Source organism: Chroicocephalus ridibundus, chromosome 4, assembly GCF_963924245.1.
Source record: "Chroicocephalus ridibundus chromosome 4, bChrRid1.1, whole genome shotgun sequence".
In the NCBI taxonomy this organism is placed as follows: domain Eukaryota; kingdom Metazoa; phylum Chordata; class Aves; order Charadriiformes; family Laridae; genus Chroicocephalus; species Chroicocephalus ridibundus.
Genome location: NC_086287.1, coordinates 48,692,084 through 48,717,333, shown reverse-complemented (window position 1 = coordinate 48,717,333; position 25,250 = coordinate 48,692,084). Strand labels below are relative to the sequence as shown.

The 25,250-nt window shown below is 38.4% G+C and overlaps 1 protein-coding gene across 1 annotated transcript in view; it reads left to right on the top strand.

Annotated features, from left to right (window-relative positions):
* Positions 1-25,250, top strand: part of EXT2 (exostosin glycosyltransferase 2) — a 77,590-nt gene that overhangs the window by 48,404 nt on the left and 3,936 nt on the right. The window contains exons 10-13 of the mRNA XM_063332818.1: positions 10,862-11,028; positions 18,146-18,289; positions 18,828-18,956; positions 20,154-20,236. Of these exons, the coding sequence (XP_063188888.1) occupies positions 10,862-11,028; positions 18,146-18,289; positions 18,828-18,956; positions 20,154-20,236 (523 nt within the window). The remainder of the gene's footprint in view (positions 1-10,861; positions 11,029-18,145; positions 18,290-18,827; positions 18,957-20,153; positions 20,237-25,250) is intronic.

Below are 25,250 nucleotides of genomic sequence, written 5' to 3'. Positions count from 1 at the left end.
CAATTCTCTTTGCAGAGGCTTCAGCCGCTGCTCTTTTCCCTTCTTCCAAGGTAGCTATTCTGCACAGCAGCGAGAGACAATGTAAAAATTGATCCTTGACCACTTGTCTTGGTTTACCATCTTCTAAAAGCTTCTCAGAGCCAAGCTATTGCTACCATTCACTTGGCTCATTTGCCATTTTGGCAACTTGCTCCAGCTTAAAGCAGAGTAGCTTCATTGTTTGCTTTAAAAAGTGTTTTGTAATACTGCTGTGCTAAACACCTCAAGTTTAGTGGTTTGTTAAATATTTTGCAGTCCTTTAGAGTGAGAAGTGTTACATATAAATTGATGATAACTGGAATTTTTACAGTAAGAAGTTTTTTTTCTAAAAGCAAAAATACTTAGTGTTATATTCAGTTATGGGTGCACCGATTGCGGGTGGATTTGACACAAATGGATTGTTTCCTTATTTCCCTTGAGTGAGTCTGAGAGCAAATAAATCATTAGAATGATCTTTTTTGCTAAATCACTCTAATAATCTTGCATTCAGAAATTCTTGAAAATTAAAGTCTGCTTAATTTTTTCCTGCTTCAATTACCAGTAAGCCATAAACTAGTTTCAAAACAAAACAAAAAATCCTTTGCCTGTAGAGCTTAAAATTGTGGATTTGAGAGCACAGTTGAAAGCAAGGCAGTTTTGCCCTTACATTAGCCTAAGCATTGCACTGAAGCAAATAACTATTTGTTTCTAGTGTCCCATGTCCCTTTATTACTGTTATAATCATTGTAATCTCTTGGCCTATGGCTAGAGAGAGGTCAGTTTGATTAAATTAACTTGTTTTATTCCAGATCCACGCAGGGCATTCCACTTGGCTCTTCAGCCAGTCTCTTGTTCAGTCTGTCTATTAGTGATCCTAATCCTTGGACTTCAAAGCCTCTGCTGTTTATAGCCTGTTAAAGCCAGGAAGTTTCTGATGGATTAGAGCAAGGAATGAGTTTGAAGTTTGTAATGTGCACCACTGTCACTGATAAAGTCTGGTTTATTACCCTACAGTAGTATCTGCACTTTTATGGCTATTTGCTTTTAATTGGTTATAGTAAAGCTGAGGTGCTTAACCTCCTAGAGCATCAAGTGCTCTATTCCCTGGTCCTTCCCATGAAAGGGACACGTTTCAGTACAGAAGCAAATCTTGGCTTTGTTCGCTGCAACCCTTTCTGTGTTTGTTTTGTTTTGCATGTGTAAGTGTGAGGGCTGGGTGAAGGACATCTGAATTGTCTTCCTTAGTGATTATGTGTGGTAAATTGAGAATTGGATTTAGATCTCCTGAGATGTAGCTGGCGTAGTGCCACACAAATATGACACGTGGCTGCTCTTTTCTTTCTTTCCTCTGTCAACACCGGGGAAGCATTATAATAGAAAATGACATTGTTATCGAAGCAATATGGATTAGAAATAGAGCAAATCTGTTCCTAGGAATGGCACGTTTTGAACTACATGCAAATTCTAAAATTAATGTTGGTTTTTGGGTTTCTTTTAAATGAATGCTTATGTACTTGTAATAATGCCTTTATGTAATGAAACACAGGACTTGAGGAAAACAGAATAAAAAGGAAATATTCTATTCTAAGTATTGTACAAAATTTAAGATGCTGAACCCCTCAACAAATGTGACATTCCATAAGATAAAAACCCTTTTCTGTTTGTTCTCAGCATTTAGTAAAACTTGAGTGAAAAGATGTATTTGTCAGCAAGATCTGAAAATGAATTAATGGTGACTTTTGTCAGACAGTTGACAAGACTGAATTGTGGTCACTCTGCCACCAGTGCTGCTGAGCATCCCTCAGTGCAGGTAAGAGGCTGTAGCTGATCTCGGCTGCTGCACTGTGGAATGGTGACAGGTATGCGGGGTGTGTAAAGCGCATGGAAAACAAACGCCTTGCAAATCTAGGCCTGTTGGGGGCAGATGCAGCTCTGATATGACTGACAAATTTTTTTGTCACTTTGGCTGATAATAAATAAAGTAAGCAGCTAGGAGGGCAGCTGGTTAATTGAACACCTGACTGGAAAGCTTTCACCCAAATAACATACGAAAGTATGAAGTTGGAGGAAAAAGTAGCTACATGTATATGGGCTAGAAATCAGTAGCCGTTTAAAAACTGTTTTTTCCCTTTGTCCTATGAGTTTGCAAGGACCACTCTTGTAACTTAAAGCGTTTGAGAGCTACGTGTGCAAGTCTGGGCTCATCACCCTGTGTTTCCTTTAGAATCAGTGAAAAGAAACAAGCACCTCCATTCAGCCTGCATTAGGGATTTATTTTAGAGTGAACTAAATCATGCCTCCAAAGTAACCCTTTTTTCCTCCACTGAGTATGAAGGAAGCACAAGGTGACTAGTACAAGCTTAAATGAGTGATCTTTAGTCACTTAACTGTGTGCTCTGAGTTCCTACTTGTTTTGCCGTACTGGCACCTGAACATGGTGAAGGACACGTAGGCTGTCTCACAAGGTTCTTGAGAAATAAACAAAAATTAATGAGCACTAAAAGCCCCAATGTTTCAATTATTTTTCTTGGGCCAATAGTTGTTGTAGCTGGGACACTGACCAGACACAACTTCTGCCTGCTGAAAGGGAGCAACACATCTCTTACTGTCACTCAGTTTCCATGCCTATAAAATGAATACAACAATATTGTCTTAGATAAAATGCTTTGAGTTTAAAACTGTTACCTAAGTAGCATTATTCATGGCATTATCATTAGGTAGATGTCGAGATTTCTAATGAGAAAGTTAGTGTCTACTTTGAAATCAAAGTAAAATATGAATATATTAAAATATAAATAATAAAGGAAGCTGCTTTTTATAGGTTTAATTTAATCTGAGTACCTTCAAAACATATACAAATATGTATGTATCCTGGCTATATAGCCAGTAGGTTAGCTGGTTATTCCCATTTTACAGCTTTAGAAACTGGGGTACACCTCTGTGAAGTCTTCACCATCATTAAGTAATTCAATTTCAGGGCAAGGAAGAGACTCAAGAAGGTCCCGTGCTTTGGCCTTTATTTCACTTAGTTGAACACACTGCCTTCCCATACCTTCTATTTGAGAGCTATCATCGACATAGGTATGTGTAAAGGCACGGAAGCTTCACTGTGTTTTTTGAAGTCATTGCTGAATCTGTGGGCCAAAGTAGGAACGCTGTGCTTTAGGTGAGACTAGAAACCAAGGATCTACTCTTTTGCTTTTGAACTCAAAATATGAGCAGTGTCTTATGAAAAAAATACAACTGCAACAGATGAATATATGAGCAACACGGATGTCTTCTGCAAATGTTTTGAAGGTTTCAGAGTGCTTATGGTAAAAATGTTGGATTTTACATGTGAAACAGCAGGGAGAAAATACCACATAATTTTAATCTGGAACCTTAAAGCTTTATTTTTCTGATCTTAAGTGCTCTCTGGATTTAGAGGATGTGATCTCTTCTCTGTGTCTTTGGCTGAGTTTTGCCTATATTCTCAGCCATACAGGGTATACAAGAAGCCTGTAAACCTAGCAGAGATGTCAGCAGGCCCATGACTGCATTTATAATAATAAAAAGATCAAAAGCTTTGAAGTATTATAGGAAAATGAGTTGTTTTTTTTCTCACTCACTCTGCATCCGTTAAAATAAACATTGTGGTCCAAGTGTTTGCTGCTGAGAATATTTGTGTAGACAGGATGTTTTTTCATTTTCTCCACCAGCCAAATACTTTTGCCCTTTCATTTGTATTTATCTAAATTGCTAGTTCTGAAATTCAAGAAAATAGTCTGTGATTGAAATTTCCACCGATGCTTCGTCACGTTTGTTTCAGACAATGGAAGAAATCATTTTGTCTACCACATAAATGGTATAAAAGTGTATAAATGCATTACTGGTAGTAAATACACAACAACCTACAAATTGTGTGTGGTAGCTTGATTCCTTTTTAGGTTCAATTTTATAAAAATGGAAAATATATTTTAAGGAATGTGTACTCTCTGTGTAGTTGTATTAGTAGCGGTTCCTGGAGCTAAGCTGCTGATAAACTTGGCATAAGATACAAACTGTAAGGCTTAGGGGTATTACTGCAATAATCATCCTTCTATTTCAATTTGATACCATTAATGGACATATTCATATAAAAAACTGGGGATAGGAATCTGCGTTTCCAATGGATTACTGTATCTTAAGAAAGTGTTAACTTTAAGAAAATAATAGCTTTTATAATAGCTATTTATAATAATAAAAAAATAATAGCTTTTAATAGTCAGCACTGGTAGGAATGTGGGGGTTTTTAAACTTCTCTTTAGGTTTTGAATTAATTTGGCTTCTTGGCTATGGACTTAGTGCCATTTTCCTTGATTAGCTATAGAACTAATTAATAATGGTTTTATTCTTCCATAAATCATCTTACGAACATTTTGCAATGTTATTTCCCAAGAAAGTCTAGAAATTTAGTGTAACAAACTCAGTTTCACAAAACTGGGCCCTGAATAATGTCTTGGAAACCAATATTCTATTTTGTTATATATAAGAGGAATTCTGTGCATTACTGTAGACCAATATGAAAATCGTAATGTAAGTAGAAGCACCTGTTTTGAACAGATAGTTCTAAGTTGAAGCAGTTGAAATGGCTTTTTCATTCAGCCATTATTGAAGGAATTCTGGTAATAAACAAATGTAACATATTTGATGTTGTTGTTCCTGACAGTTTTGTGAAATCTCAGATTCCAGCTAAGTTCTGCCATTTGGTCTTTGAGACTGAAAAAGTACTTGTTAGGCTTTCATCATCCGTGTTCATGGACTACTGTAGACCAATTAGAATAGCATCAAGTAAAAGATTTTATAAAAGATCAGGTATGAGAGTTGAGTGTGGTGTATGGGATCCTGCGCAACTGCAGGTACAGAGGAGAGTGTTTAGAGGTGTTTTCTGCCAGTTGCTATTGATTTTAGTCTACCTTGCACAACTTCAGGTTTTTCATTTTTACAATTCCAAGTGGGCTTCATGGAAGTTGTGGGAAGCCTGAGCTTAATATGAATTAATAGTCTGATGCCAGGTTGTGGGGTCATGAGATATTCCTAGCTGTTGTTACTGAGGAAGTAAATGAGGAAGAGCATGTTTACATGAGCGTCTTTGAGTCATCAAAATGACATTATTTTAGCCAATAAGTGAATCTTATTTTAATTTGTCATATTGCTCTTAATACTGGCAAGCATTCAGTTTTTGCCATCAAGCGTACACTGTAGTTCCAGCTCCTCATTATCCTCACCTGCTGCTTCCAATTGCAAATGGAACAAACCATCTGCATTGAAGTATCACTTGCTATTTTTGAACTTGATACTACTTAGAATGGGTGTCCCAAGAATACTGGCTAGCTCTGTACAGCAGCTGTATTGACTCTCACTTTCCCTAGGTTGAATGTAGAAACTGGAAATGGATGATTAATAATTAGAGCAAATAACTTCCTATATAAAACGCTTCTGTCTGCTGGCTAGATAGATAATAACGCATCTGCTGCTAAATGACTCCTTCAGATGCCGTTAACTTCCCAGTTTCTGAGAAGCAAGGATACAGAGAGTGATGCTGTTTAACATGACGGTGCCATTTCTCTTTGAAAAGAGGTTGTACACTCCACAGAAATATTACTCTCTTCAGTGATCCCTCTTTTATGTATGATGTAACAGTTCATTTAGAGCTGAGAAACAGGGCTGGATTTCAGACTGAGAATTCATTTTTATACATAAGCATTTTGCAAGCTTAAGTTACTTACATTTTTGTTACAAACATCTGATGGCAAGCCTAAGGAGGTGTGAAAGAGAAAGGGTATTTTGATGAGAGAGGGTATTCCTTTAGGTTATAATGAAGTTGCCTCTCATGATTGTCCTCCCTTCTCTTCTTTATGTCTTTCATGTAATTCACTGGGAGCTGTAGCTGAGAAACACATGGGATGTGAGAGGATGGGAGTTTTTGCTGCGCTTCTGCATACGAATGTTTTAAATGGCAATGTAATTCTGGGACTTTTTTGATCCTGCAATTTGCAGAAATAATCTTGAAATCATGCTTGAAAAATTTGCTGTGAGATGGGGACATTCAGGACTTAACGGTGTGATTGTGGGTTGACCAGAAATACAGCCGTGTATGTGGTTGTGAGAGATTGCAAGCCCATTAGAAGTGGAAGCTGCATTTGGAAAAATTGGGAAAGTGCTGATTTTGTGTTTAGAAGACCACATGCTGTTTTCTGTGGGCAGCTCCTGCAATCAGTGCATCAGTAGTCCTAAATAGCCCAAAGTGCCAAGAACGCCCTAAGTCTTGTTGCCAAAGAGCAAGTGTGAGTGTTATTCAAACACTCTTCTCTCCTAATTATTTCAGTATGATGTGCAGTAGGAGGCTCCTGTCATTCCCTTCAGACTCCATATATACATAGACTTCTGTAGGCTCCCTTCTGTAGGCTCCAGAGCGCTTTATTTTCATATTTTACCTCTGTCTTCTGCTGCATCACAAGAAGTCCTCACTGGTTTTAAAAGAAGTAAGAATAATTCCTAGGCCAAACACCCATTTTCACTTTTGTATACATCAAAGTTCTTATGCTGTCTTGTAGGACTTCATCTGCCTTCTTGTCTTGGGCTTCTTTTATCCTTGTCATACTCCGTTAAATGATGCAGTGCCCTCTTACTGTAAGAATAAAGCATGTGCTTTTATCTTGGTTGTAATAAAGTCTACTAAACTGAGAATTTCCCCCATGTATGTTTTGCTAGTGTTGAGGTTTTTCATAAATTTCCAAAGAGCATCTGAAAATTCAGAGCATGGTATTACAGAAGTGGCAGACCCTGCCTCTGACTCCTCTAAGCCACATTCTTCCTATGTATAAAAAAGAAAAGTACAAGTACTCTTTTTCTGTGGTCTTTTAAGATAAATATAGACAGTTTTAACCTTCCTGATGGATTCAAAAACTTTGACTTCTGAAGTAGCTGTTGTCTTTTTTTTTTATTGACTGTCTATTTCTTTTGGAGTTCCTGCGGTAGGGCTAGTTTTGAATACTTGGGTCTCTGAGTGGAGCTGTCATTTGCGATAGTCATTTTTGCCCAGGCTGCCAAAGTGGTTGCCCATGTGTCACTGTGTCATGACATCTCCCATGCGCTTCCATCTGAGGCTGTAGATGAGCAACCTTCAGGATCAGATCAGCCTCTAGGCAGCAGGCAGTCTTATGCTTTCTTTCATTTTGCATGCTGCAGAGTAACTGGTACGCTAATGTCTCATTCAAAGTTTCTCCAAAATGGTAATCTTTTCTGTTCATTAATTTAAGTCCAAATTCAGAAACTATGTATTATGTTTCTCAAAGGACAGATTTTTTACAGTAACATATCTCTTTTTGAGAATTGGTCATTTTGAGAGACTTTCCAACACTTTAGTAAATCATGTGGATTTAACAGGATTTACTCACATCTGAGATGCATGCTGATTATAATTAGATTACACCTTAATTTTTCATACACTTTTCATTACTTTTCTTCTGTTACCATATTTTTAAGCAAGTGGCATGTCTGTTATTAAGCCATCAAGCAGCTGATGTTCTAAAGAGCTAGAAGTTTAAAGTGTCCATGCTTGCTTACTTTTCTGAAGTATTATTTTTAAATCCTAGTGACTTTTCAGTTTCAATTTTTGTTTCAGTGTGTTTCTGCACTGAAATAAGATCTTTGTTGCAATTTGGTTATCTTTTTTTTTTTTTTTTTTTTGCGTAGCAGACATGAAAGGAAGAAAAGTGTGAATAAGAGAGAACTTTACATGTATAAAATGTAAACTTTGGTACTTATAAATACAAATTTACAAATGCATACATACCTATGACAATTCTGATTGCTACTGGAACACTTGTGATGGTGGAGTCTTTTGGGGATCTAGCAGGCTGCTTAAAATAATTTGATACCGATATTGGGATTATAATTGGATAATTATAGGCAATTAGCCTAGGGTATTTAAGTAGCTTGCAAATGTTAAACAGTCTACAATCTTCATGAGGCCATGATATATGTCTTTGTGAGATACCTGTAGCTGTCTTATAAATATGGATACTTCCATGATGTATGGTAAACCAGTAAGAAAGCAGTGAGTTGACTTGAAAGTACTGATGTGCAATAAGTGGTTCCAGTCATTCAGTGTTACTGCCTTCTGAGGTTAGGGTGACTAGTAAGTTGAAAATCTTGAAATTTCAGTGGTGTCTTACTGGAATCGTTGTTTCAGATTATGGTTCAAGCAGGGGATTTCAAAGACCTTACAATGCTGAGAATAAAATGAGCTCATTGCACCGGAATTGGAATCCATGGCTCTTGAACATTTTTGTTGTGGCCCCAAGGCACTTGCTGTATCTCCCCAGCTGCTGCCTGACTGTGACTTCATTGGAGCCCATCAGTAGCATGGTTGAATCCTTTAGATGGGCTACTGATCAATATTATAAGCCACTGAAGTGTGCATCGGTGTTTGGGGTGATGTCTCTTGCCTTCTAGAGGAGAAGTGGTGAGTAAAACTGGACAAGACACCCAGCATACATGTCAAATATAGGCCATGGTCTGTAAGACTACACAGATAAAGTTAGATTTTTACGGTCACTTTTTCAATCTCACAGTAAAAACCTAGAGGTAGGAAACGAAATACAAATGTTGCCAGTAAATACCAGCTATTTCTTCTGCTTTCTTTTGGCCACCCACGCATGCCAATCCTTCTTTCTCAAATACAGCTCCAAGAAAAACTGACTTTTGAAGACTCTTGGTGTGGTTTGGAAAGACAGCTTTGTTTTCCCAGTGAAGTAGTGTTTGCGCTCCTAGTGTCTTTAAGTAGTGTTTGGACTCCAGTGTCTTTAAGCAGTGTGCACCTCTGTGTTTTATTTAGGAGTGGTGTGTGAGTTGTTAAATCTGAGAGGCGTAGTGGCAGTGAGGATGTGGACACTCGTTCCTGGGAGCAAGTTTTCATGGTGGTTGAGGCAGAGGGATGGTAAGATCCTGTGGGTTGACCTGTAAGTCATGAGTCACCATGTCACCTTTCTTTTCAATCCAGTGACTTCTATTGAAGTTGAGGGCATCTTCTACAATAATACACAGTCTTGGTCAAAGACATGATGCACAGAATTGGCTGCTGTCCTTGTTAACTTCCTCCAGAGGTTAACCACTGTTACTATTAAAAATGTCTGCCTTATTTATACTTTGAATTTGCCTGGCTTCAGATTCCAGTCATTGTTATTTGTTATGTCTTTCTTTAGTTGGTTGAAGATACGTGGCATTTTTCTTCCTGTGTAGATACTTGGACATGTTTATCAAATCCACTTTTCATTCCTTCTTTTAACAAGCTAAACAGATTGATCTCCAAGATCCACCATAAGGCATTTTCTCCTGCCCTCAAATAACTCAAGTGGTTCTTTCCTACATGATTGCCAGTGTTTTAACATGCTTTGAAAAATACAAACACCAGAATCAAACAGTATTTTAGCATCTGTCCGATTGTCTGCATACAGCGAGAATTGCCCTCCACTCCCCGCACCACATTTCTTACTACTTACCCATCCACATAACGCAAGAGTGACATTAATTCATTTTGCCCCAGCAGCATGCTGAGAACTAAGGTCCACTCTGCCCCCTTAATCCTTTTCAGCAGCTGTTTTTAGGGAGAAAGTTGCCTTGGCCCTAGTGTTTAACTGTGCGTTGAGTTGTGTCAGTCTGATTTTTCTTGAAATGCACCTGGTTTACTAAGCAGTCCAGAGTGCTCTCAGTAACCTTATCGTCCTCGGTATTTTTCATGTCTCCAGGCTTTGTGTCACTTGCAAATTCCACTGGTAATTAAACTGCTTTTTGATGAATTCATGCTTTTGGGACACGTTGTACTGTAATAATGTCTACTGTTAAGCGTTGTGCTAGGAAATGTATGTGCTTAAACATGTGCATTTAGAATTAATGTTTAGTATTCAGTCCTTAGTTGTGTTTCTTTTACCTTGGTGCCCTATGCCTGCAGTTATACTTTTGTAGGAATAGAGTAGGATTTTGAAAATTTTTGAATATATGCAAAAGCCTGCAGAAACTGTTAATGTGACATTTAAGGTGCTACATTTTAAATAGATGGCAAGAAATGGAAATCTAATCTCATTGTAGAGTGAATTGGATCTTGTTTTATATCTACACCTTCTTTTGTTACTAGTTAAAGTATCATTTAACTTGTGAATTTTCATGATTGTGTGCTCTATTCTACTTGTAAGGATGCTGTAGGGCACAAGTTAAGATGCGTTTGAATTTATGTAGCTTGATTTATTACTGTCACTTAGGATTTTGAGGATGAAAGAAATTACTCATACACAGAATCTACTCCTTAACTGTCAATAGCGATTAATGTTTTAGAGTATCTATATTTTTAATTGATATAATAAAATTTAGTTTTTTCAGCACTTGATAGATCTAAAATTCTTTTTCAAATTCTTTATGACCCTAGACTTGCAGTCATTAATGGTATGCTGCTGCTTCAAATTCTTTTGAATAGTTGCAGTTGAATAAAATATCATTTCTTGCTGTATGGCCTAAACCAATACATAGTATTGCTGACTGTTGTTACGTGATTATTGCAGACTGCTCTTCTGGGCAAGCTGCCCCCCATATATAGCTGTCTGTGAAGCTCTCTCTAGAGAGCAGAAGAGGGGAATGGAGCTGAACTTCTGCCTCTTGCCTTCATATGCCTACATGTTTGCCTAAATGAAAGTCAGGGGCCCATTGGCCATTAAGAAGCTTTTGTTTAAGATGTGAAGAAACAAGCGTGAAGAGAAGCTAAGACAGATGTGCAGGCTTGTTGAGAAGTATAATATTGAATTCCATTTCTTTTACTTTTTCTCTCTAGATTCCCTCTGGCCAAAGATTCGTGTTCCCCTGAAAGTCGTTAGGACTGCGGAAAACAAACTTAGTAACCGCTTCTTCCCCTATGATGAGATTGAAACAGAAGCAGTGTTGGCTATTGATGATGATATCATTATGCTAACCTCAGATGAACTCCAGTTTGGCTATGAGGTAAGAGAATTGGTTTTTTCCTGTCCACTTCAACATTGCATACATATATAAAGTGGAGGAATCGGTGCACAATCTGCTGATTCAGATTGCTGCCTCTCTCTTTACTGTAATAGTTCAACACTGACTGAAATATTTTTACAGATAAGTCATTACTTTATGGAAAAAACTGCCAGCTAACAGAAAATTTTCGGTAACTGGCAGAGTAAAGCCAAGAGACTCCAGAAAATGTTGTGTAATTGGTGTAATGGAAGCAGTCTGGAGACTGTGAATTGCATTCTTCTTAGCAGTTTCAAACAGTTTTCAGCCAAATCAGAGGTGTTATCCAAGTTAATGTGTCTTGATGGACAAGACAAGTTTCAGAGATTAAGTGTTGAGAACAGAGGAGGCCTCTTGAGGACATGCTGAAGTAAGGTGGAGTGAAATGAAAAGAGGAACTGAAGAATGTCAAGGAGGGGATGCATGTATCACATGCTTGAAATGGCAAAGCTTCAACAGCTGCTCTTGTAATGAGGGTATCAACAAAAAGAATTTGAGTTGTTTGTTAAAAAGTATACTTAAAGCAACACTGTCTTCCTTCCAAAACTTTGGTTTGAATGAGTTAATTTTTGTCTTCTGTTTGTATTTGAGTATATGACACAGTGAATAATCTGACATTACTGTTATATGTGTGTATGTAGGACAAACGTGCTATGTTTGTAAACAAATCAGAAATATTAGAAAATGTAATACCATATTTTAGGAAAGGTTTGAGTCATTTAGTCACACTTGTACCTGCAATATCAAGAGCAAAACAACACTGGGCTTCATAAATGAGAGCTAGAACATGAAACTATTACCCAAATTGAGTGAAAGATGAAAACTGCTTTTCTAAAGGGTATAAAGCAAACTAAATGTGATAGTTGTCTCATTTTTAACAATTTTAAGTGTAGTTGTTAACACGAGAAGGTATTTTTTAAGAGAAGTTGGGAGTATTTCTTTGATGTGAATATGTATGTGGTAAAATATGGCTCTTACTCCCTCTCAAGTGAAAGAGAGTGTTAGCAAGTAACGAGCTTTTGGACTCAAGAAGTGACTTGTGGTAGTGGAGGTATGCTGATGTAATAACAAAGATGTTAAGTAGTGGAGACAGAGGTTTAATCTATCATGTGTGTCTCCAGAAAGGAAATACTTCCCTTGCCAGGTTAAGAGTAACGGTTTAGTACATGAAGTGTGAAAGATGGAATGAAGAGAAGACAACTGAAGGAAGGGGGTTTTTTGGCCACATGTGCCTTTTCTATACTTCGTTGTCTACGCTGAATGTTTTAAGCACTGCAACAGCAGAGCAATCAAGTGTTGGCAGTTCTGCAAGCTGACTTACTTTTGTCTCTGTTGGTGCTATGACTACTTGTTTTGAGGGTGAACTGATGGGATGAAAGATTGTAAATCCATAACGTGCCTGCTGTATAAATCCTGGCTCCATTTGCAGTTTGATCTTCATTTTCATCGAGCTGTCTCAAAAGTAAATAAAAATAAGTTTTCCAAAACCCTAAGTGAAACCGTAAGTAGTTCCAAATGAATCTCTGCTACTGGCAGAGCTGGCTTGGAGAGCTTCGAAGCAGAGATTCAATCTGCAGCTGAAATTCAGCTGTGTCAGCCAGAAGTTGTGAGAAGTAGAACTCTGGTGCTCGTGTGTCTCAAGCGTTAATTTAAACATCCTCAATGGAGGATATGTGTAACTTCACATATATTCAGTCTGGCCGCTTAGGCAGGAAAGGGTTATCCTCGTGAAAAAAAAAAAAAAATGAGGCAAAGAAAAGTTGATGTGAATTCCCCTGAAGTCAGTGTGATTAGGTGGCAGTTGGGACTTACAACTCTTCATCCTCAGGTCTGGCTGTTGGATTGTGCTGGCTAATTTATTGGCCTTCTGTAGACCATATGCAGTGGTTGCAGGGACTATCTGAGTAACAGTCCTCATATGCAGCGTGTGAATGTAACTGTTTGGACACAAGATTGTTTAGTCTGGCAGACTAAAACAGACTAAAAGCTATTGCTTTTGCAGTTTTTTGCATTTTATTATAAAACCTATTCCTTTTTGATTCTGGGAATTCGGCTTACTACACAGCCACATCGATGGAAAATTAAAATACCTTATTGAGCATTAAAATGCCTTATTTAAAATTAAAACGCCTTATTTCTTTCTAGTTGAGACAAACCTCTGGGTAGTTTGAATCCTTATATTTTGAGCTTGCTTTTTATTTCCCCCTGTAAAATAAATGAATAGAAATGTCTTTGAATACAGAAGCACAGCGGATTATTTTATAAATACACAATTTTCCTCATGCAGAGGGTGGGTGATGTAGTTCCTACTCTCTGGCACAGAAATCAGGGGCTGAAGATTGATCTTTCCTGTCCCTGAGTGTCTATGACTTGCTTGACAGGCATGAGCTGGCTCCCAGATGTTTAAATTGTCCTCAGCCTGTGATAATTTATTTATCTGTTTATGTGCGTTACCAGAAAAGTATCTCTCAAGCTCCTGACTCATTTGCAGGGGAATCCGGAGGGAACAGTAGCAGCATATAATGTTACTAGAAAGTTTTCTTTTAAAAGTATGTCTGCTTCTGCTTTGGTAATAAGGAGGGCTGGAAACGTGACGTTCGGTAATTTTCTTTTCTCCTCCTGACATCCTTGAGACTTTACATTTAAACATGTGGCAAAACCCCCTCTGTCACAGACTTGTCTGAATGTATAGAGCAAGCCTAGAAAAAACAGAAAACTTTGATCTCTGTACACTTTCAGCCATAAAAAATTATAGTAACACTCAAAGTGTCAGACATTTTTTACTTGTTAAAAGTGAACTGTTATGGTACAGTGATTTATGACATTGCGTAAATCTATTGGAGCAAGCAGAAAAATAGTCCCTGTGTGCTGCTGTATTAAGGTAGCAGAAGAATACTCATGACATTCTGACTTTGAAAAAAGTATTTCTGTTAAGTTACATGACGAAATCACGAGTGTGACTTGGGGCACTGGAAAAATAACTATTAGGGCTAGACAATTTTTCCCCCACTTACCCGTCTTTGTTGTTCACAGAGGGGGAGTATCAGAGAGACACAAAAAAAGGAGTGAGCGTTTAGATTATCATAATCTTAAAAAATTAAAGCAGAACCGTTAGCTGAAGTATTTGGTGTTTGAATGCGAGACTGAAAGCACGCGTTGTAGTGTTCCCACCTCTGCGTCTCAGCTGGCCTTGGGGCAGATGGCTTAGCATTTCTGTCACCCTGAAAACTGGGGATAACAGTTTCCAAGCATGAAGTTTATGAAGATTTCTTATTACACACTTATGCAGCACTTTGTCCTTACGAAGACTAAAGTATTTTTATTACAGCAATAATAGAAATAATGTAAATTGAGATTATTGCTCTGAGTCTGGAATTTTTGTTCATAGAAAATATTGTTCGGTGTATTGCTAAGTGTGGTGGTTTTTTCTGTTGGAAGCTTCTTGCCTTCTGCTAGTAGATGATTTTATTCTGTCTCAGAGCTGTTTTTCAGTGCTTCATGTCTCTGGCATTCTTTAAAAAAAATCAACGCTGATGAATTGCATATTTCACTAGGCTAAAATCTTCATAAAGTTTGAATGCCTTCTTTAGAAGAATTCTTCCATACCCATTTTGCCTGTTAAAAATGTATTTTTCAGCATTCCTTTATATAAGGAATAATATAACTCTGCTTACCAAAAGACTTATCTATGGGTAACTGCTGGCCACATTCAAAGCTATTCTTCAAATTGAAGTTATTTTGCAAATTGTGTGCATGTGAAGCATCGCTTATCTTTTAATGGGCTTTGTGTTTACAGTTTGCTTTGCTTTCTAATAATATCACAAGCCATCCCTTTGAGGACTGGGGGAGAATTAAGAGTAGTGGGGCTCTGGGAGGAGAGAAGGAATACTGATTGATTGGGTTTTCTTTCATATGCGGAGAACAGTCAGTATTTCATTCTTGCAACGTTGGTAGCTTTGGAAATGCTGATTATTTTTCTGTTTATTAAATTTTAAAAAATTCTAGTTGTAATTCGCCAGTTCCTGAAGTTGCGTGTGACTTAATGTAGTCTAATAAATCTAATGCATAAATGTTGGAGTATGTTCTGGAAAAGGAAATGCTTCTCTGCCCTCTGGCTCCACGGAGAATGAGCTGTGGCAGCTGTTCTGATGGTACAACGGGACTGCACAGAATAGTTGCGGCGAAGAGGCAGAGAGAGCTGTGGAGAGGTGGGACTGGAGGGGTTCTAGCTAGGCTGTTTGTGTCACTAAGGGAACTCAACTTGGAAACGAAATGACTATAATTTTCTTTTCGTGTCTTTTACAAAGCTTTTAGTAAAACTACCAAGTCAGAACTTCTATTTGACTTCTCATCTGGGAGATGCTTTGTCCAAAAATACTTATCTTCAGGGTTGTCTAGCACAGTCATTGGAATAGTGTTGTCCGCAAAGAAGCATACCTCCTCTTCACTTGGCAATATATGTTTCCTTGGATGTGTCCCTTACCAGTATTAAATCAGACTATCTTTCTTTAGTCTGAGAAAGCTAATAAGATCACTGGCTAAAATGGAATGTATTCCTAACAGACTAATAAATTACAGGCAACCATCGAACAAGAAAATGGACAGTAGTGCAAAATAGAGTGTAGTATAAGAATCATTACCACTAATTTTATTCTGAAAGCTTCCTTATAAGCAGTAGCTTTATATATTAATTTTGGCACAGAACATATGTATGGATTTGGGCAATGAGCTGGATGTAGCTATTTGGAGCCTTTCCAGGAATTACCATTGAATGGGCTAGTGATGAACATTATGAAAAAGCCAAGCTTTTCCACTGACATTGATAGCATTACTTTCAAAAGAAATCTCTGTTTTTTAATTCAACCAAGTTATTTTTTCAATGCATCAAACTGACAAATTTCAGAGGCCAGAGTTGGGGTAGGATTGAGCTTTACAGTGATACAAAGAAATCTGTGTGAGTAACAGGCATTATAGTTGGCTTTTATTTTATGTCATCTGGACATAAAAGATGAAGATGACACCAAGGGCAAAAACTAGAACGGATGTGAATCTACGGTTATGTGTTGTGAAGGCACTGAAGTCCCTTGGGAAGCAGTAGCTGAGTTTAATCTTTTTTTCAGTTGCCTTTAATATGCATGCCGTTCCCTCTACAAGAATTCTTAGCCCAATACGGTGCAGATCTGTAGTGTTCTGTCAAATCCTTTGTTGAACCTCAGTAGCTTGTGTGGTGCTGCCTTCCGATAGCTGGGAGACGAGCCTTTTAATGGTCAGGTTTAAAAAAATATTAAAATTCAATCACTGATTTGTTGAGTCCTAGAGAGTGAGGAATAAAATTTTGGAAGAGGGAGTGGCCATACTTTTGGGGCTTTGTTCTTTATTAATGTTTTTGACATCATGTCAAAATAGATATCTCAAGCTCTCACTGGCTTGCCTGCCAAAAACATGTATTTTTTTAATTACCTGATGGCACCAACTTGTAACAACGTCCTGTGAATTCTCTTCCTTGAGTTCCAAATCATCTCTGCTTTCAGGAGCCTTCTGTGTTAGAGTGTTGTCCTGTCTAAATATTATCCCAGTACTTGTGACCTAGAACTGTCTAGAAAGATTGATTTCTGGAGAAAGTGCAAGTCAGGGGGAGAGTCAGAAGATCTGGTTCCCATTCTTGTTTCCTGTATGATTTTTGGCAGGTTTCCTCATCTGTATGTTTGAAATAACTGCTCTCATCATGGGATTCTGAAGCTATATTAACTGACAGCAATAAAATGTGTTGAGATGTATAGATTAAAAGGTATATAGTAATGCAAAATCACAGAAATATAGATGCAGAAGCAGTAACTTAAAGCTGATTGTTTTATCATATTTACTTTGACAAAATACTTGCATAGAGTCCTTATAGTCCAGGCCTCCCAACTGAAACATGCTGACACGTAAAAAGTACCCAAAATTAACTGCTGATGAGGTGAGGTTTGCAGCGTGGTGGGATTCCTGATAACACTTTCTTTACTGGAAATTCAACTTGCTTTTTGTACAGAGAAAGGAGGCTTGCTAGTGAAGTGACTATTGGGGATTTATGAGATATTTTGTTGTTGTTGTTGTTGATCTTGGATGCACAATGAAATTTAGTATGTGTTTGTTTATTTTCTTACTACCAACCTGAAACAGAAACACTTGTGACCTAATACTGTGTGTTGGATAGTCAAGACTCGGTATTCTTCCAACAAACCTAGCAGTTATTTGGATTAAAGGACACATATTGAGTAATTTGTCTGCAAATAATGCAGATAAACACTAACCTCATTATTGATCAGCAAGAAGACGTACTGTGCATTTTGCAAGCAAGTAGCGTTCAGACTCTTCTAAATAATTATAATCCTTTCTCCCTTTTTTCCTATGCAAAAAGTTGTCCATTATTTAACGTGGCCAGCAGTGTGGAGAACTGGGGTTGCGTTAATGATGCCCTTCTCCTTGTTCTTGTCTACTGTGTTTGATCCTGTAGTCAGCTACAAAATAATGGATGGAGTGACAAGGATGGTATCTTGATTGTATCCAGCTGTCTGGAACAAGTCAAGGGCAAAGAGGCCTTCCATGTAGCAGTAGATCCATCCAAGCACCCACTAAAGAATACCAGAAATATTAAAATATAAACCTGTTTTAAGCCTGTTCCTATCAAAGGAAGCAGGTTGGTTAGATCCAAAGCCAGCTGTGAAAGTAGTTAGGTTGTAGCCATATCTACCAAAGTTAACATCAAAAGTTCCATTTTAATCATATTTGGGTTTAGTTAGTGTTAAAATCTTTTTGAATGGTCGGTTGTATTTCTCTACAACAAGGAAGTCAGTATTGCTTTGGTGGCCTTTTGCTCTGGGGTATGGCTCCCCTGAGTTGTAGGGTCCAGGCAAGCTTGGGATTTTTTGTGTTTCCAGGCAGTTTCTGTTTTCTAGAATTGGCACTTAGTAGAAGAATTGAAGTGGTCTTTGCACCACTGTAACTCAACCCTCCCAAAGCAGATGTGTTGCATCCGCACATTTGTGTTCGCTTGCTGTGCAGGCCTGGTTAGCATGGTGTCACGTCGTTTCCTCCTCAGGTTTGGCGTGAGTTCCCTGATCGGTTGGTTGGATATCCAGGCCGCCTGCATCTTTGGGACCACGAAATGAACAAATGGAAGTATGAATCAGAATGGACCAATGAAGTCTCCATGGTGCTCACTGGGGCAGCGTTTTATCACAAGGTAATATCCAACGTGTAGTATACTACAACATGAACCTTTTTTAAAGAGCTGTATGTATTTCTGTCATTGTTCTGTGAGTGTTTTGTGGTGCGATGACTGTGTTTTCTACAACAAGCAGAGAACCGATTGCAGACTTTCCCTAAGCCTCTTTCTTTTTCAGTTGCTGCGGAAACAACCGATTTGTCTCTGCCTGTAAAGTAAAATCATCGTGAAGTTAGAGAGGAACTCTTGCCAGTTCGCAGGACTTGTAACTACACAGCAAATTTTACAGTGAACGTAGCTTTGTAGCCAGCAGATAAGAAAAGAAAACCGATTGTAAAGAAGTTTCTGTGCTGGTCAGGAAAGGAGTAATTATGCAATTAAGCAACCAAAAATTATTTTCTATCTGCTAAAGTAGTCCTTGGCTGAAGGTGGTATCACAGTTTGCCCATAATCCATCATTAGCTGCCTGCTGTTCAGTGACTGAAATATTTAGAGTATTATAGTTACTGCATCTGTATTTAAAATTATATTCTCTTGCTTTCCCTCTATCCTGCAGTACTTCAACTATCTTTACACCTACAAAATGCCTGGAGACATCAAGAACTGGGTGGATGCTCATATGAACTGTGAAGATATTGCCATGAATTTTCTAGTGGCAAATGTCACTGGCAAATCAGTCATTAAGGTGGGACTTTTCTGCAGTTTAGCTTTACAAAGCTTAAAAACATGATGTATGTACTTATATAAATTTATTTAGTAGTCTTCAATATATTACTTCATCTTCCTTTTTCTCTCATTTACCCCTGGTATGGTGTCTTGTTCTCCTTCCATGGTAGAAAAGCTCTTTTAGTAAAACTTCTTTGCTAACTGGGAACAGAGAATTGTTTTTTACCGGTTGTTTCTGGTGGTTATTTTAGCTATCTAGATGAGGTATGAAAAAGGTAATTTAAATGATAGCTATATGTATGTGTGTGTGTATATACACGCCCACATACATATATTTTAACTATTTGAGATCACTAGAGGAAAGAAATTGCCAACTGTCCACAGCTCACTCTGTCATGGCCTAGCAACAGCTGATTTATAGGAATGTTAATTGCAAGAATGTTAATTGCAAGATCAGCTTTAAATGAACTTTTTATCCCTGAATTAATTTCCTGACATGTTTCGACACGTTTTCAGGTCTGGACATTCACTCTGTACATTCATTTCAAAGTGTGTCAACTTGGAATGAGATTTAGAGGCCACCAGGCGTTACTTCAATTAGCAGGGTCCATTTTCCCATCTGTCCATCATCATTTACTGGGACGGGTGGCTGCGTTTCCTAGAAAAGTCTTTAGAAGATAAAGTGTGTGTTTTTGCTGAAAAAGTTCTTGAGCTGTATGAGGGCACAGCAGAGTAATTTGGCACCTCTCTGCAATTCGGAGAGTCTTGCAGAGTTTGCCAGTCAGCTATTAACTGGAGTGAGCAAAAGAGCGGCTGTTGGATTAACGTTACGGTGAAGTATGGGAAGCTATATTTCATCGCTGTTATGGCTGCAAGAACAAATGGTGTTTATACAGGGACCTTGGCAGTGAGAAAACAGTCATTAAACAGGAATTAAGGAGCTTGTCATCGCCACTTCTTTTCAGTTACAGAAGGAAAAACCCCTCCAAGCCGTTTTTATTGGGCCCCTGTGAATTTTGCAGTCAGCCGGGCCAGATGGAGCTGAATGGAGGAATGGAGTGGCTTTTTTTTTTTTTTTTTTTTTTTAACCCCCCCCTTTTTGAGACAGCTCGGCTTACACTGCAGGCGTGTTCAGAGGTATTGCGCTGCTCTCTGTGCAAGGAGATTAATGTCCCTTCTGTTGATATTTCATGATATCTGGCATGCCTTTCTGCAGGTGACCCCACGAAAGAAGTTCAAATGTCCAGAATGCACGGCAATTGATGGGTTATCACTGGACCAGACACACATGGTGGAAAGGTGAGTGACCACCCTTTACTCTTCTCATTGCCTTGTTCTGATCCCTCTAATTTTATCCTGTGTCTCATTAAATTAGGATCAAAAATGCTCACTGATTGTATTTCTGTAAATTACTAATTTTGAAAGAATGTCGCATGGATTTGATCAACATAAGTCATTCCTACAATGGATGATGTGACACTGAAAAGCGCTACAAGAAAGGGCACGTTTTTTAGCAGCTTTGCTGTAAAGCCTATAGGACACACATATGAAGGCTGTTGGCAGTACTTTCAGTAATACCACATTTCTGTTTTACTATGGAACACCAACTGTAATGAATATGAGATATTATTTTTTTTAAAACCAGACAGTTGCTAGCTTATCAAGGAGCAACAAGGATATAAATTATTAATTATGTTATTTGAATTGATGTTTCTAAGATTGTCTTTCCTCCAGATCATGAAGCACATTCCTTCCACTAATGAAGGGCATTTGCCTGCACATTTTTTTAATCATGCACATGTCACATTTTTTAACAGTAGCAGCATTATTATATTTTTGTGAGAATTTAATTTTGAAATTAAGTATGTATTTGGAAAGGCAGTGAATGTTTAGACTGAGATACTGAAAGTTGTTAAGCATAAGAGTTGCATTCTCTGCTTTACAGTAAAGTGGCTTCCCAGGGTTTTACAAGACACTAAACTTCCCTCTGCCTTGGCTTCTGAATGTGTAAAAGTAAAGAAACTTTCCCCTATTTTACAAAGCTGTTCAACACCCATATTTGAAAAGGGATATCTGACAATAAAGTACATACTAGTTATTAGGCAGAATTAAGCTGAAATCTAGGACTGACAAAGGCATTTCACCTTAGGCTTCTTGGGCTATTGCATCTCTCCTGCAAACTCTGGGAAAAATCATTTGCAAGCATAGAACTGATGTTGTAAGCGGGGGTAGCCATAGTGCTGGAAGACACCAACAGAAAAGGTGACAAAATAAAAAAATATGACCTGCGTTTAAAATAGGCCATTTCAGATGTGCACTGAGAGACATATCACGGTTATCTTACCAATTACCATGGTTATCGTCTTAACAATGAGGTTTTTTCTCTTTTCTGCAGTACTCAGCAAATTTAAAGTGTTGTATACATTTACTGGCCTTTAGTAATGTAAAGGATATCTATGTATTATAATATGTGCAGTGAACTAATCCAAAACTGGCTAGTAGGCTGGGGGCTTATTTACAAGAGTGCAAACATGTGTCTGATGCGTAAACACACATTACACAACACACACAAACACATACATAGTTTGGCTGATTGATTATTAACCAAGCATCACACTAGGCATTGAAGAGCATAACCATCAAGGTTAGTGACAAAGTATTTAGACTGGATGTATAACGCAGCTGGATTAAAAAAAGGAGTATGCAAGTCAGATGTAAAACATCCCCATGAAGATGGTAAAAATTACTCTGCAAAAAACTTCTTAAGAAAGGGTTTAGATTTAAGAAAGGGTGTAGATTTTAAATGTTAGCTGAAGGAGAAGCACGAGAGGTTGTCCTGCGTCTAGAAATTTTGCACGGGCTTACAGGATGGACTACCTGAAGATGGTTGAGCTTTCCTGTGATCATACTAGTAGCATTACAACAGCACATAGGAATTTTGGTCATGAACTAGCTTCTCATTAAGGTAAACACTATAAAAACAGAAGATGAAAAAGTGCTTTTTGCTCCGAAGTGCATTGTGATGCAGGGTAAAGGTCATGCTTCTATGTCTATAGCAATTCTTGTATCCTCAGAGTAAAGTATCATTGACAGTTTATTGAGAACATCTTTAAACTGTTGCTTTGCTTCTCTGTAGTTTCCAGCAGTGGAGATAACTGGGTTGTGGGAAATGTTTGACGGCAAATCCACATACTTTTATTTGCTCAGCCAAAGGAATATGCGCTGGCATAGGGTCTGGGTGCAGGAGAAAATCTGGGGGGGATATACAGTTTGGGTGTATTCAGGCTTCATTTTGAAGATCATGCGTGCTGCACCCAATACCTTCTTGCCCTGCGTTTTTATTATCTACCTTCAATATAAGGGAGTTATTTGAAAATCTGAAAGGGTTTCTTTTTTTGAATCTTCTAAGCTAGCTGTTCATTTTAAGTGAATGATAAGTGATAGCAACTCCTAGAGCAAATTTTCCTAATTTAGCAATGACTAAGGCTCTTATGGCTCCTATGATGTTTTTTTTTATATATATATATATATGTATACACACAGTAGCTATTTTTCAGGGTCAGGAGAGAAGCTGAATGGAAAAAGTGTGTTCATCAGGGAATCCTTGTTGTATTAAAAAATAACAACTTTGTACAGATAACTTTACAGTGTTGGGTACCGAGAACAATACCTGGGCTATAAGGCAAAAATCCATTATCAGCTTCACTAGCAACTTCCCAAAGTGCCTGACTCCTTGTTTTTTCAGCATTCAGAAATAGCAAGCAGGTATTCCGAGATAATTGCTTGCCTGGATATCCAGGGATCAACCTACTGTTTGTGAAACAAACAGTTTATCAGGGTTGTCATGGGCATGCACAACATTTAGTGTTAGGTTTCTGGTTCAGAAATAGCAGACAGATGCCCAGCAACTGCCTGATGATTGTTTTATAAGTGTAAAAGGTTTGAGAAGTCAGTTGTGGAGATCTGTCCAGGAGAGACACGTAACTAACCAGTTCTCTTGGGCCTTTTGACCCTCTCAGCAGAGACAAAGGAACGGTGGTACAGTTGAACTCTGTCTCTTATTAAGGGGTTTTTTTTGATCAATACTGAAGGATATTTACAGCAAATCATGGGAAAGCCAACACGGCTATTCTTCCTGCTGTGTAATTTCTCCAAGATAAATAAAGACTTTAGTCCCCAGGGTAATCAAGCTCCATCATTAAAATACATTAACTAAAGAAAGCTTTGAACCAAGAAATCCCCTTCTTGCCCTAGGTTAGTCTTTACGTTGGGTCACAGAAGAAGCTGTAGGAGGATCTCATAATCCTGCATTTACAGGTGCTGTTTAAGTAGCAACAAGTTTTCTGCCTTTAGCATCTCTGCATCTGGCTCTCAAAAATGGAGAACTCTGTAAAATGCAGCCTAGGGGGGCATCTGCCTGTACAGTAAATACAACAAAGGGCTGAGCTGCTTCTGCAGCAACATTAACAGCAGTATCTTATTTAGGACCTGTAAATATTTGTTAGAGTCAAAATAGGAAGCCATTCCCTTAAGAGGCAAATTGACCAGGTAACAGTTGGCCAAAGGCTGCAGGTGCAGAGTTCCCCTGCAGAAAAATATTTGGGTTACAAGGGAGAAGAAACTGATTAAGAGAGACCTTAACAGACATGAAGTTCACCCAGACTGCCAGGGGTAATGAGGCTCTCAGTTTCCCAGTTCATACCATCTTAATTCCTTGTTGAGCACAACTGATGTTGTCAGCAGAGCAAGGAAAAAAATGAATAGGTCTTGAACGCAAACATGCCTCTGTTAGTACAAATCTGCAAAACTATAGACACAGCCAAGAAAAACAACTTCCCTCCATGTTAAGATGACATGTTACATTCTCTTGGCTACATAGCTTTGAATGTTTAATGTTCTAGATATCCTTTCTGATTTATATTGTCCCAAAGTGGCAAAGGCCTTGGAATTCAAGTGATTTAGTTCAGTGCAGGAGATGAAATTTTTGGAAAGAGGCAACTTTCCTTCTAACACATTTTGTGGCTTGTGTGTGACATTTCTTTCATCTCAAAAAGCCTGTTTCTGATCCTTGAATTTGATATTTCCTGAGGACTAACTTTTGTCATTCGGACAGAATGATTCCATTTTTCGTTTTTTCATTTCTTTAACAATGAAGTGGTTTCTTGGTGCTTGAAGATACCGTACCAGTATGTTTGAATGGTCTTGCCACCAGAATAAGTTTGTCTGTAGAAGGATTCCGTCTTGGTATTTTCTCATAAGGCCTCATCTTTGATTTGGCAGTATGACCCCTGGAGGGAAGAGGTCAATTTTGTCTCCACTATCCGTTTAGTTTTGTCTTGTGCTCTGAGGGTGCCGCTTAGTTCTGGTTGTGACAATTGCTGATCTGATGTAGACACCTGCCTACCAGGCAGCAGCCTGAGATAACTAATTCATTTCACACCGGCCACCAAGCAGCTGTTACATTACAATGTCTTTCAGTCATTTGAACCAGTAGACTAGAAGTATTCTTGTATTCCAGAAACCAGTGAGGGCTAGCAGCTGTGCAAACTTCACATGCGCGTATCCCAGTGCATCCACCTCCTCGCCTGTGAAGTCTGTGCTTTTCCTGCAACAAGGCTTCTCCAGTACATGCAACTTGGATTATAGTTAGCCATGTTTCTCAGGGGTAACAGATTATTTGAGAATCACGTGACTTTAAGGTGTCTCATGTTGGGCATCTCCTGGAGGCAAGAGAAGCTGCTTAGTGTTCCTGGAGAAAACGCTCAGCTCCTGCTCTGCCTGTTGCTGTAGCCTTTCTGTGCCCAGGGCCCAAAGCTCACCCTCTGGATGGTTCACCTTGTTATTACAGACATTGAACAGCTACTTGAGTCTCTCTGCTTCAGTCCTGGCTGATGCTGTTTCAGATCTGTGCCACCCTGGAGCAAATGGTACTCGTGCCAGCTCCAGAGGTTGCTTCCCGCTGCACACAGTTTCCTCTTACACTCTGAATTCCTTTTCATTTGTTTTCTAGTCCAAAGATTTGAATCTGGAGGCAGGAAGAAGTATGAGAGGATAAGAAGGTAGCAGAAAGTGAAATATCTGCATTTACCTGCATTGAATATTTTATTTGAGTATCACCTTTATGAAGTAGTTTTCTGACACTTTCCTCAGGACAGAAAATGGCCTGAAATATGACTGTTACAGCTTGAAAGAGCTATGTAGAGATGTAGCACTTTAACAGCCTAGGCTTTGTGTTTTGCAGTCATTTACTCTAGTTAGGGAGGGAGCCATGGGATGGCTCAGAGACTGAGGAATTAATTTTGAAAACCAGTCA